The sequence below is a fragment of the Scomber scombrus genome, chromosome 11 (genome assembly GCF_963691925.1).
Source record: "Scomber scombrus chromosome 11, fScoSco1.1, whole genome shotgun sequence".
NCBI classification, from domain to species: domain Eukaryota; kingdom Metazoa; phylum Chordata; class Actinopteri; order Scombriformes; family Scombridae; genus Scomber; species Scomber scombrus.
Genome location: NC_084980.1, coordinates 16221859 through 16236581, shown reverse-complemented (window position 1 = coordinate 16236581; position 14723 = coordinate 16221859). Strand labels below are relative to the sequence as shown.

General features: G+C 37.5%; 1 protein-coding gene across 1 annotated transcript; it reads right to left on the bottom strand.

Annotated features, from left to right (window-relative positions):
• Positions 1–1768: 1768 nt before the first annotated feature.
• LOC133990915 (histamine H3 receptor) lies at positions 1769–6626 on the bottom strand. The gene is made up of 3 exons (XM_062429338.1): positions 6380–6626; positions 5869–6035; positions 1769–2521 (listed from the first exon to the last, which is right to left on the bottom strand). The coding sequence occupies exons 1-3, from the start codon at positions 6624–6626 to the stop codon at positions 1769–1771; spliced, it is 1167 nt and encodes a 388-aa protein (XP_062285322.1).
• Positions 6627–14723: the final 8097 nt, after the last annotated feature.

Below are 14723 nucleotides of genomic sequence, written 5' to 3'. Positions count from 1 at the left end.
ATGCAGCACAGTTAAATTTAATCAATGTTTTTTTATATTGTGCATAACGACCCTCAGGCAATTACACAGATGTGTTCATTTTTAAAAATCCAAAATTTTATTCACCTAAAGTACACACAAAAATGTATTTATCTTTTCATAATTAGACATTTCCTTTCTTCTGGGCCAAGCAGATGACACTTAGGCGACTCTAATAATTCAGTTACACAAATGGTTATAAAATATAATCACATTAAAGCATAGGACTGTAAATGCTCAAGTTTTACAGTTACGAGTGACAATTGACAGGGAAAGGAGTCTGTGTTGATAAATCTAAAGACCATCCACCTTCCAATCTTATTGACCTGTTATTATTAGGTTACACTTTTCTAATACATCAAATCAGTCAGGGTACTGATGCAAAAATATAGCTTGCATTTAAATGAAAACTCACACACATGTACGGAAATCACGGCCAGTCCCGAAGACTGACTTGAGTCAATCATATATTGAAGCTTAATTCTCAAACACTGCACACACTGGAAGCTTGAAAGGTTAATGGTGACATCTAGTGGCACAAAAGCATACATACACCTGCTGATCACAGTAAAATGGTATTTTGGCATTGTTTGTAAACAGGTAACCCCTCTTCCTCTTCCTCTCTCAACATAAATCCAAATTCTCAGAGTAAAAAAAACATAAAAATGTTAAGAAAACCAGTGGTGATTGCTATGCTTGGAGTCTTTTCCTTGCAAACCAAATAATCTGTAGTAATGCAGTGAGAGTTAAAACAATAAAAATGAATGTTTACTTAAGTTAACATTATTTTTTCAACATAATAGTACATAAAATCATTTATTTGCTAATACAGGATGATGAATGAGCAGAAAATGGTGAAAAAATGTGTTGATAAATGTAATTTTTACAGTTCTACAGTATAACAATGTGCCCAACAAAGAGACATTATTTGCCTATTGTAAGTCTTTTGTAACACATTTCATTGTATATACATGTATACTTAATGGCAGTTTTAGTCACTGTGCTTCTGAAATAGTAAAAGTAGTAAACTTTCTAACAGCAGAGGGTGATATTGACCTGCTTTACTTCAGCTGAAGCAAAGATGTCACAGTGAAGGAAACACTTAGGAACGCAAATGCCAAAGACACAAAGTCACATCAAGAACTAGACAAGATAATCAATGAATTGCTACTGTCTTTAGCCTATGTGGTGCTCATTCAAGGCAAATACAACAGTTTTGCAAGGTTTTGTGTTCCATAGTATCACATACTTTAGCTACTTAAGTGTCCAATATGTGGCAACTGGTCAATGAAAACGTGTTTTTGCCCATATTTTGAAGATGCATACAGTACACAATTCATGCCTGCCAGACATTATCATTAAATGGCCTGTGTGGTACTATCTTCTCTATTGTTTTTCTTCTTACCAGGCACAGTAATGGTGAACTTGTTCTCACATTGTGTGAAAACTTTACCATGTTAATTATCTTAATACTTTTGTTGACATTTTCAGATTCATAGGCAGAGCTTACAATTATTTTCAGTGTGTCTGGTACACATTTAAGAGTTGAACACACTGACTGACAATATACTGTACAGTATCAACATATTAAATATAAACACTGAAATTGAGACAATTGAGAGCTGATAATTATGGTTTATATGCAGTGAAAAGTTTGGCTTCATCTGCTTAAACTGTAGAATTTATATTTTGAATACTTCCTTCCATAGTTCTGGCACACTGTCTGTCCCTATCCATCCATGAGTGCTTGTCACTGGCCAACACGAAGGACAGATGACGGGGGAGTAGTATGCCGCTTTGGGCAGAGAATCCTGCTAAAGGCCCTGCGGAAGCTACTGTGGCAAAGCGGGTACAGGAATGGGTTAATAGCAGAGTTGAGCCACAGGAGCCAGAAGGTGACCTCGTACCAGTGATGCTGGATGCACCGCCCTCTGCAGGCGGCACGGATGATCATCAGTAGGGTGTATGGTGCCCAGCAGATGGCAAACACACACACTATTATAGCCAGGGACTTAGCAATTTTCTTATCCCTGGACAGACGGCTGGGATGGGCTGCCCTGTTGTTTGAGGGATCCAGTTTACCCAAACTCGGAGAGGAGGCCTGGGAGTGGATAGAGCCTCTTACAGCCAGTTTCATCCCCAACCCCCAGTTGTGGGACAAGGGGATACCTTCCCCTTGGGTAGAGGCAGGTTCGCTCAGTTGAAGGTGGAGCTGCAGCTCCCTGCTGTGGAGTCTCCTCCTGCGTATGCTGAGGTAAATGCTGAGGTTGAAGAAAGCCACCGAGATGAAAGGAGAGAAAAACTCCAGCATGGAAGCACTCAGCAGGAAATACCAAGAGTAATAGAACTCTGCAAAGCACTCATCCTGTGGCACGCGGCTTCTGCCCATCACCAGCTCCCAAAATATGATAGCTGGGCCATACAAGAAAAAGGCTAGCACCCAGACAGCAATCATCTTAATTATGGCTTGATGAGTCATGCTCTGCCTGGCACGATAACTTACCTGCAGTAAAAACAAGCATAAATTAGAAAATATACTTTATACATACAAGTAACAATTTTATGTGCAATTGCAGCATTCTACAATTATTGTAGTGTAGAAATGTCTACATTACAAAGAAGGCAAAATAACACATTTTTGGCACACCCATGAAAAGCATGATGCATTAATATATAAGCAATATTTTAATGTTTTCTGTTTAAAATATTAATGCTAAAAGTGTTTGTCTCTGAAACATGTTGAAGTATATAACTATAAAACAAAACATGCACCTCCTTAAACTATTTACAGTGAGTATGAAGGCCAGTCTCCAATATATATATATATATATATATATATATATATATATATATATATATATATATATATATATATATATATATATATACAGTATATATATATAGTTCATTTCAGTAGTTTAAATTCTGGACACAAGATGTCTCCATTCTCAGTGTTTGTGCACTGGATGCTTCAAGTTACCACATCATAGTTGTGTAAGCTGTATATGGGACCACAACTGGCTAATAAAACTACATGTGATGAATCTGAAAACAGCCGTCCAGTGTCAAACTCCACACATTCTGTTCATCATTCTTCACAGTAAAGTTCAAATGTTCAACTGCAGGTACAAAAAGAAAACACAGTGAGTGAAGAGGGACTTTAAGGTCCAAAGTCTACAAAAATTATTCATATATCATCAAACTAAAAATATTATATTATATTATAATATATATAACATATATATATAACATAAAATATGCATCTCTTGACAGATACATAATTACATGTTTGTGAAACCACATAACATAATGCAGAGACAGAACATATGAACTCATAATGTGTCTGACACTAATCAGTCCCTCCAGGAAATTGTGATTTTACAATAACAATAATTCATGCAAATTCAAGAAATTTCCACAATATTTACAAGAGCATGCAGTTTCTTTTAATGGTATTATGGACTGATTTTATTTGGTGCTAATGTTGAGCTGACAGTTTATTTAATACAGGCTTATAAATGGAACACAAGTAGGGGATAACCAGATCGAAAGTAACACCAGGCGGAAGTAACACAGCGATTTTCTGAGCCCATATAAGTCTGATATACCTAACTGCATCAGCACATATAGCTAAGCACATAACACCAGAACTGCAAAAGATTGTGTGGATACATCATACAATCACAGAGTTTTACCCGAAAAACTGTTTTCAATCACAGTAAGTAAATTGACTAAAGTGTTTGTTTGTTTTTAATGATAAGTTGTGTTTATTGTTTCAAGTGTCATAGTCATCGTCATTTGACATATGATTTGGTACTTTAACACATCCTGAAGATTGCCATGTTTTATATAACTTTGAGCCCATGGTTCTCATGTTCAGAAAATAAATATAAAAATTAGCACTGAAATACAGATGTTTCTATGATATGCAGTATGTTTTTATCTAAGGAAGTGATTATACGTGACTCTTTACTGGCACTAGATTTTTTTTTTTAAATTTTATTATTTTCTTTTGCTTTCAATTTTGCAAGAAGAGCATATCAACACTGCAAACTGTCTTGCTATTTTTTTAGAAAAGCTGGTGCAAATTTAAGCATTTTGGATTACAATAATCACAAAAGGAGCTCAAAACCCTCGAGGAACTGACTGACTGAATACAGTATTACTGTGTTAAGCCAATGAAGGACCTCTCATGACCCCTTGCCTTAGTCTCACTTCCTATGTCACTGTCCACATTCTTGTTCAGCGGGCTGTTCCAAATGACAAAAATGTACCATCAGGTCTTGTTTCGGAACATAAGGTATGGTGATTTGTACACATTAAGTGGCATTCTTGCACTTCCTGCATGTAGTGATGCACAACTCAATGGAGAAGAATCAAGTGTCCTTATTGATCCAATATCATTTTCTTTATTGTTACAGCACAGGAAATTTTACATGATCTTGATCATGATTATCTTTAGCCTGCCCTAATCAAACCTAACACACAAAATCTGAAATCTTCTTCGTAATACCGTACAGTTAACATTTTGCTAATGTGCTGACATCTCACCTAACTGTCAAATATATGCATCTAATCTGACTCTATTTTTTCTTTTTATGGACAAACTTTGTCCTGTGACTGTTGTCTTTCATTGTTCAGAGGGAGAAAAATGCTTTTAGGAGAATGCTGTTTAGCTGCCGGTGGCCTGTTTCTTCTATGATTGATCTCTTCAGGTTGGAAGGACCATGACACAGAGAAGGATATCTATGATCAAAGCTAGCTAATTAAAGAAGAGTCTCTCTTTCTCTCTCTCTCTCTCTCTCTCTCTCTCTCTCTCTCTCTCTCTCTCTCTCTCTCTCTCTCTCTCTCTCTCTCTCTCTCTCTCTCTCTCTCTCTCTCTCTCTCTCTCTCTCTCTCTCTCTCTCTCTCTCTCTCTCTCTCTCTCTCTCTCTCTCTCTCTGGTGTTATTTGTATTCATTTCTCTGATGTTAAGTGTTTGCTTGTGAAAAAAAACAGAACACTCTCTTTGTCTGTTATGCCAAGCCTCATCCCACAATTGAGCTAACACACATGTGTATAGGTTACAGTCAGCCAGCCAATGCACAGACAGGTGGCAGCAAAAGGTTCAGTGGGGCTGCAGAGGTTTGGAAATTGAAGTGTTGCATTTGTGCCAAGACAGACAGAAAATATACAACTAACATTACTGATGCTGTACAATAACAAAATATATAACAGTGGAACAGTGTTGCATTGACATAGTTTGAAGTGGAAATTAACATTATTCAAGTAATTCATAATCTAATTATCTAACTCAAGTAACTCAACTCAAGTATAAAAAGTTAAAGCCTATAAAAAATATGAATATGTGTCTTTTCTGAAGTCCTAAAGTCAAATGTGACTTTTTATGTTTGTCGTGAGGAAGGACTATAATTAGAGGTGGCACAGGGCCTGAATGGGTCAGGAATGATTAACCTCTGCAGATGGGTACGTTTGGGAAAATGAAGCAGGGCTGCCCCTACCATTGACCTGGGAGACTCGCCAGTCAGAAATTAAGCCACAGTCCACAAGCAGTAGACATTTTGTACTGCTAGAAAGAAAAAGACTCTTGTACTTTTACCATTTTGATTTAAATGTGTTATAAATGTGAAAAAAAAATATTTCTGTCTTGGAGCAAACTGGGATAGAGAAAATAATTCAAAGAAAACTGAGAATTAATTCTAAACCTGCTGTGGTTTACCTTCATTGACCATGACAGTGTTTCATTTTTCTCCACAGATATGACAGAACTGTGTGTGTCACAGTCTGAATTTCACTATGATACAGTAGCTATGGCCGTTACAGATGTAAGGCAAAGGAGGTTTCACTCACTGCTCTGGTGACTGACAGGAAACGGTCGTAGCTAATGAGGACAATGTTGAAGACAGATGCGGAACAAAGTAGGTAGTCTATGACCAGCCACAGCTTACACAGTCCTCTGCCCAGTGTCCACCTGCCAGTAAGGATGTAGGGGATGTATACTGGGATGCAGAATGCCCCTACAGAGACAGTTGGAAAGGGATCAGAAACTAAATGATGTGCAATCATAAAATGTATTATATACCCAAAATAATTCATGAACCACTCTAATTTTCTATTTATTGTTGGTCACATTAATTTAACTTATTTGCAGCTACTTAAATGTTTAATGTAGACCTACTCAGCTACTGAACGACAGAAGTACACATCTACAGTACAGGCAGGCACAGAAGCTAAAGCCTTGCCTATCATATTCCAGCATATATCACAGCACATCATAGCACACAGAAAATTGCTTTTATGAAATAACTCACTGAACTTTACTCTCTATTCTGATATTCCAGGAGCCAAAAGTTGGACTTACCTACAAGAAAATCTGATATTGCCAAATTCAGGAAGTAGTAATTGCATTGCTTTCTCAAACTCTTGTCCACTTTAAAGGCAAAGATGACCAGTGCGTTACCCATAACTATCACAACAACCAAAGTCACCATCATCACCATCAAAATGACAAATGCAGGTCCTGAAAAGACGAAGCTGCTCTGGACTCGAGTTGAGGCATTGTCAAAATAGTACCCAGTGGAGTTGGAATCACTTTGCTCCTCCGACATGGTCCTGAAAGGAGGTCAAGATACGATCGTTAAATCCTCAGTATATCTGTGCTGAAAAAAATTAAGCCAGCAACAGGTGCCCGGCGCATTGACACTGCATCCAATACCCCCCACATATCCTCAGAAAAGCCTCGCTGTCCTGTTTAAACGGATCACACTGTCCGAAGAGATCCACGAGAGAGCGCACAACGCTCTGCTCAAAAAGCAGCCAGGACACTTCGCACGCATTCAGCCGTGCCCTGCGTTAGTGATGGATGATATCAATATAATACTTTTTGTTCTCACACATTGCACGAATTCAAAAGCATTTCCAATCGCCGCCATGATGATGCAAGTGATTGCAAGTGAAAAGCTTTGCACAAAAACACCATGGAAATGTTCTTAACGAGAGTTGACTAATTATGGATAGGTAAGGAACAAGGTGATTAATTATTCAAGCATCCCACACTTTATCCAGTGGACACCGATTTTAAACATTGGCTGGTTTAAATAATTTGGCTCAAATTATTTCAATTTCTTGCAGCAAATCAACACGGTAAACTGATCCGCCTGTTTAATAGTCTCCAGTCACATCTTTCACCTGCTCAAACCCATTCATAGAAACCTCATATTTGATTCACAGGCACACACTCCCTTAGCAGCACAGACAATTGAATAGACAGTCTCTGCCCTGCACTTTACCACACAAGCAGCCTACCAACTCCAGTTGCTGCTTCTAATGAGCATGCTCAGGATATTGTGCAGGACAAAGCAATCTGGAAACAGTCAAACTGAGATGACCCCATTGTATGAGATAATATGAACATAACTGTGTAGTTAATCAAACAATGAAGTAACTAAAAATGCTGTCAATGTTGTGCTTTCATGTGTTATGTTAGCTATATTGTCATGTCATTGTTTTCTCTGTTATCTGTGAAACTTCGAGACAGGCATAAAATTGAGGCAATAGTTTGAGCCATTATGGCCTTAATACATCTCAGATTTTTGTGAACAGCCTCTGCATTTTCCCTCCACTCTGCAAGCAGCCAGCACCTTCAATATGAATGTCATGAAAAGCTGTGCAAGCCAGCAACAGCATGATGGACAAAACAAGAGAGAGTAGGGAGGTACACATGACGGGGTTCTCTCACTAAGGCTCTCATCAAAATGTCCAGTGAGATTAACAGTTTAACCAGTCTTGATAAAATATTTAGCATCATAGCCTATGGCAACTCAAAGTCCAGTATGTGGGAATTTGTCTATTTCATGTTCCTGTGTTAAGCTCCTTATGTGTGTATAACGTCCCAGTTGCACACACTGGGAAAAGCTGTGGGCCTTATTTGCATTCTGATATCCTGTCAGTTCCCCAGCTGTGGTCCAAGAGAAATGAGAAACACTACAGAACAGTAGAAGTGACTGAAAGAGCTCAGCTTGAATTACTGTTATTTCCTCAAAAATGGAACCAACACCATCTCTCTCAGTTAGTCACGTCACAGAGGAGCCAGTGCAGGAATAGACATACAGCAAGTGTAGCAGTTCTTATGCAGCTTTATTCAAACAGACTCCTCAATCCATATTTTTCACAATAAGCTCAGTTAAAATAAATACCTGTCCAAATCAGCTGACCTCACTGCTTTTGCAGTTTCTCTTTAATTAAGTGATGTAATCCTATGCTTCAATTCTCACTTTCGATGTGTTAGTTTTGGCAAAACCGAAATGACTAGGTGGTTTATCATGTGAAAAATACTAAAATAGTACAAAATAATACTGTACCTTTTTAAATGGATGTTGCAGAGGCAGTTTAGAGTTGAAAGTTTGGATTTGCATATTGTACATAAGCTAACCAAGAAAAAGGGATGATTACAAATAACGTTTCATCTGTGAATGGTCCCAAACCCTGTTGAATAGGATGAGCCAGTTTCCATAAAATTGTTCCTTAATAGCCAAACTGTAAGTTCAATATTCAGCAATTTGAGAGTGCATATAAAAGGCTTGTGATAGTGAAATACCCATTAGTTGCAAATGTAGGATGTAGGTTATTCAAATATGCAACAAAGACACAGAGACATCATGGAAACTGGCACTGCGCCGTCATGGAAACTAATGCATATAAAGATTTACATTAGTGCTTCACTATCACTCTGCCTCAAAGACAGTTTGTTATGAGAAAAAAATCATGTCAGCCATCATGAGGTGCATCATCTTGCATTACAAGAAAAAATGATCATCCCAGAATGAAATGAGTGTTACAGTGAAGATCATGCGGGTGTATCAACCAAACATTAATATGTGAATATTACTGCAGATGTTGTGCACTCAGGTGTTCTTGATGACATACTGAGTAGTACAAAGAAATATTGTGGACATAATTTTCACAACTTAAGGTGTATTTATTTTAATATAATTATGGCTGGCTTGTGTAAAACACTGCATACATATTCAATAGACTGTGAAAAAAAAACAGTGTCATGGAAGTAATCAGTTTGGCAGGTGCAGTGTTGCTGGATTTGGAAATACAAGTGCAGTGGCTCATCTGAATATGGAGGGCACTCAGAAACAAAGCAGTGTCACAGAGGGTACACAGAGGCTCTAGTGTTGCCAATTATACTGTGCCCTGCTGTGGCTCTCCATTACTCTAGTACTCAAGTGTTTGTGTATGGATGCTGGGCTGGAGTACTAATGCTATCATACTGTAACAGTGTGTCTAACCACAGTAATCACAGCTAAAATTAAATGCAGTGAACATCCCATTTCTCCCAATAAAAGCGAGGAGGAGTACTTCTGAGATCATATTTATAATGTTTATATTGTAGAAAACATATCTCAATATATCTTGTGGATTATCTCTTATTATTATATGTTTAGGTTGTAATTTTTATAAATAGATGACAATAATTTGACAATACGAAAGCTAAATACAAGACTACATACACCTAATCCTGACAAAGTAGTACAAAGGACAAAGTGACTTCAGACTGTAGATTGTCTGGCTTTTTATTTATTAAAACTAATGATGTAATTTTAGCATTTGGCCCATCAAGTCTCCTAAATCTTCCAAATGTGTTATTGCACAACAGGAATACCAAGAACGCCTTATTAGCCTTACTGGTGGTGCTGTAGGTAGGCCTATGGCAAAATGTCACAGCTGTCAAACTTCTTTTCCTCCTGTTTTTTCAGCAGTTCCTGTTAGGGGTTACCACAGCAGATCATCTGTTTCCATCTCTTTCTGTCCTCTGCATCTTCCTCTGTTGTACAAACCACCTGCATGTTTATTCTCACCATAAACACCATAATAAATCCATAAACCTCCTCTTTGGCCGTCCTCTTTTCCTCTTGCCTGGTAGCTCTAATCATGTTTTTCATGATTCACATCTTTGTTGTTATTTTGCAATTGATCTAAATAAATAAGTGGCAGTTGTGGTAATCTCACATTCAGCAAACAACAGCATGAGCAGAAATATTGCTTTAGTCTTATCATGGTGCAGATTTGCTGTGATTTTGGCTCTGTGCAGTTCTGAGTAATGCAGGAGCTCCTGTTAAATAGCTAACAGCCATCTGATGCCAGTGTCATAAAAACACAGTGAGCAGAGCTATATTTCAGTCTTTGGGATTTTGGACAACAACGGGCCCTTATTCTGCTATGCCCACAGCAAATATACATTTTAACAGACATTGTTTTGGAAGGCATTGGGAAACATTGTCATCATAACATCCTCCATGTTTCTTTTATGTCCAGTGCCCTCCAAAGTCAACATTGTATTTCACAATACAACAGCAATGCACCTGTGTTACCTGTGTCATGTTATCAGAATACGATAACATCAATATGCTGGGTATAGGCTAATTGCCATTTGAACATAGCAGAAATCTCCGATGACAGTTTAAGTCTTCACATCACATAAGAGCTGTCACAGTTTACATAATAAATGCTAATCATTAATGAAAGAGCCAAACTCATAGTTGGATGGCTTCACAGCCCTACAATCTGTTTGGCATTGCTGCTTGTGCGATGAAGGGTGCTGGCATTTATCTTATGCTTCAGTTCCACAGAAGCTCATTGAAATGCTGTGGGTGTGCCTCACCGTGGCAGTATTTTGACTTGTTAAATTTTTCATCTCATTTTCAAAAGCTCCAAGCTGGTTAATCCGTGCATCACTGTACCCCACCCTCATTTCAATATTTATTGAGTAAGCCATCATTGTGAACATCACTCTGCAATAACAATTACTGTAACAATTATGTATAAGAATTGAAAGGAAAAGGTGCATGCTGAATAACCAGAAGGCATGTTGTTAAGCTAAAAGAAATTAAATTAACAGTAACCAACAAGTTTTGAGCTGTTTATATAATTCAGAATTAAGCCTTTGTATTATACATATTCATATGTATTATGCATAAAGTGGCAAACACAATTTGAATTTTGTAATTTTTTTGTAAATGTTTGCATCAACTATGATGCATTGAGCTTTTGTGGTTTATTTTCATTTACACTGAAAAGCTTGCATTTGCTTTTGAATAATTTTTGATTATTGTGACATAAATATGCATTAAGAAAGTTTCACTTCAATTTTCTTCTTAAAGTTGAACAGACTAATAACCAGAGGTAATCTATCGCAGAATAGCAGCAAGTCATCTTGCAATATCAAAGCACTCTTAAAGCAATTACTTTAGAATATTACTCCTCATATGAATATTAATGCTTCAGTGTCTTAACACTTATCAGTGTTATTGACAGCCCCTCTGTGAAAAGAATAGCTAAACCTGATGATCCATTGAGGTTCATGCAAATAAGAGAGAATACATTTGAGAGCATTTTAGAGATAACTCGGGGCACATGTCTGGTGATGACTCATATTAGTTGTGAAAATTGCTTTACTGAACATTGCAAACTTTGCGATAAATGTGGCACCTGGGCTTTTCCATATAAAGAGCTATAATATTTTAAAAGTGAGGGCAGATATTAACTAATTACTTGCACCATTTATTTTCTAAAACTTCTTAAAACACCATCAACACCATGATGTGATTTAACAGTGCTTTACATGGCTGTTTTCATTTATTTTGCCAGGCTGGACTGCCATCATCTTTTTTATTGGTTCACCAACATTGGTGAAGTCATAGCTCCACCCAGCTTAAACTGGAGCAGAATATTATTGGTTGGAAGTGAAAACACCTGTGTGAGTGCGCAGTGCATTTAAGGATGAATCACAATAAAACTAATGACCAGTTGTCTGCTGACTGTATAATGGCAGCACAATTGTATCTGTTTTACTTTATTATCAGACATGCTGCATTACACTGTTTTCCTGCAAAGTGCTTTCTTCCTTTTTAGCCGCTATCTTTTCTTGTTTCTTTACAAGAATTTAGCTTACAAGAGCTCCCAAGACACTAAAAGGAAACATCAGAACTGGTGAATCCCATTTGGAATAAAGTGTTTATAATGTGTTGTGCACCACAGGTAAGCATTTCACATTTTTGACTCAGAGAGAGAGAGAAAGACTATTGAAGACTATTGAACTCTGACTATTTGCAATTTACTGTTTGTCTGAATCATCCACTGAGCTCATATATTATGAAATACATTGGAAACAAAGATTTATTGTTGGCTTTTATGTGCAAAAAAACACAATTTTAACAACAATTTAAAAAAAACCATAATGTGTTAAAAGAACAGCTCTTCAGACCTGTTTCCTTTGGAGTCAGTCACTTTACTAAGCAGTCAAATAAGCCTCTCCTATCCGCACTACTCTGTGTGGAGGGAATACATGCTGTACTTCTTTCCCCTACCTTTCCCTCACTCGCTGTCGCTCTCCCTGTCTGTCCCTAAAATGTCCCTGCTGGGGATTCTATCTCCTGGTTCCTTTTGAAGCAGTGGCCTCTCTTTGCCTCCATTATCTTGTAATTTGTGAGGGATTACGCTCTGGAGCACACACAGTCCACCCCGTTGCTTAAGAACTGTGACAGCTTACAATAATTGCCATGCTAATTAGCAGGAACTAGCCCAGTGCGCTTCTTCCCTCACCAGACCTGATTTGATGAATATGCTTTGATTAATGTCGGCAGCAGTGTTTCCATAACTTCCGAACCGTTGTAATTAACCACGTCACAGATAATGACAGACTGATATATGTTAACAAAAAAAACTGTCTATTGTTTCTGAAGGACAAAGAGAAAACCTATGTCAATCCTGCCACAGAGAACCTTTTATTTAGGTACTGGACAAGTGTAGGGAGCAGTAATTGCAATAAGATCAATACAAACATCCCTGAAGTGTGAAGCAAATTATGATCAGAACAATCACTTGAAAAGACCCCATGACACATTTCTCTGTTGATGGAAGCAGTTACTTGTTTCTATAAGCCACATTAGAGCTTTATGTAGAGCATGGCAATGATTACAACTGTACACCAACAATCAAATTTTAAAATTCGAACAGAGCTGTGAAGTGGCTTTATTAGTCCAGGTCCGGACTAAGCGCCGGACCTGGGGTGATCGGGCCTTCTCAGTTGCTGCCCCCACCCTTTGGAATTCACTCCCCCCTCACATCATAATCTCCCCAACCCTCTCCTCTTTCAAATCTGCACTCAAAACACACCTTTTTACACTAGCCTTCACCACCTAGCTCCCACTGTACTCTTCATGTTTTAACCTGTTTTTGTGTTTTTTGTTTTTTTTTAACCTTTTTAACCTTCTATAATTAATAAAGATTTGTTTACATAGTTTTAATAGGGAAATAGGGATATTGTAAAGCGGCTTTGAGTACCACATAAAGCGCTATATAAATGTGATTTATTATTATTATTATTATTATTTCCCCTCCTGCATGGGGTGGCCCACATGACAGTGTATGTAAAAAGGTGACAGGGCTGAGAGAGAGCACATTTTTCTCTCTATAGTGTGTAACACCATTTTTTGCAGTCCCAACACAAACACAATCATGATATTTAAAAAAGATAATGATGGTTAGAACCATCAAGCATCAATGTTGCTGTTTTTGTCAACAACTACTCACTGCAAAATACCTCAAATGCACAGAAAACATATGTCTTTCATATGTTTGGTTTGGTTTGTTTCAACACAGTTTGTCATAATTCTCATGATTTTCAAGACTTGTTTGTCTTCATTCCCCTTGATAAGTAATTCCACAGTTTTTGTTTTGTTGTTGTTGTTTTTTCATAGATTTTCCAAGAATTTAGGCACAGCTGAATTGTTCTTGTTGGAGTGCTGTTGGTTGTTTCATTTTGCTCTGAAAACCCACAAATCATAAAGTGCTGATTTACAGACTTTTTTGACAAATATATTTATTGGCATTTTGAATTTCAGCAAATCCAAACATATACAAATATGTATCTCCCTCCCCTTCTGTCCACTGTCTTACCCGAAAGAATAGAATAAATAGCGGCAATAATGAAATAACATAGATATTGTTTAGTAAATCAAGTATGTAGTCAACCTAAACAGCAATTTATTTACATTTAATAATGTTGAATATAATAAAAGAAGAAAAACAACCTCCTAATTAATTAGGTGTACAGTATATAAGATGCTTCTTACATTTAATTTGATCATTATGTCTCAACTTGACAATGAGTCATCAAGCCAGCGCAGACTTATTTTATAGCTGCATTTTATAACTCTCTGTGGCGTTGTTTGTGAATGTGCTTTAGTTAGTTCAGCATTTCAGTCTGAGTCCATTTTTGTCTTTCCGCTGCAGCTCTCTTGGATATTAGCCTTCCCTGTGATCGAGGTTCTTGGTCAACACAGCCCTAGAAAGACATCTCTCTTCTCACAGGTGACTAAAGAAACTCATCTTTGAAGTCTTCTCTGACAAGTTCCTTCATTACAGCATGACCTCTGATCACCCTCTCTGGCAGATTTGCACATACCTCTTGGGAACTAATTGCTTGAAGTAAGCAGGGCCTTCAAAGCTGCGCACATAGAACTGACCTTCAATACCTCAAAAAAGTCTGCAGTCATTTCTCCACAGAGCTCAAACTGTCTAGGATGAGTGACCTTTAAAATAGAAAAGAGGTATAAGGTTAAAAATGCAGCTGTAATGGGCAGGTTACAGTGTGATTTTTAGCCAAACATTGGATGTGTCTCCTATGGGACTACACA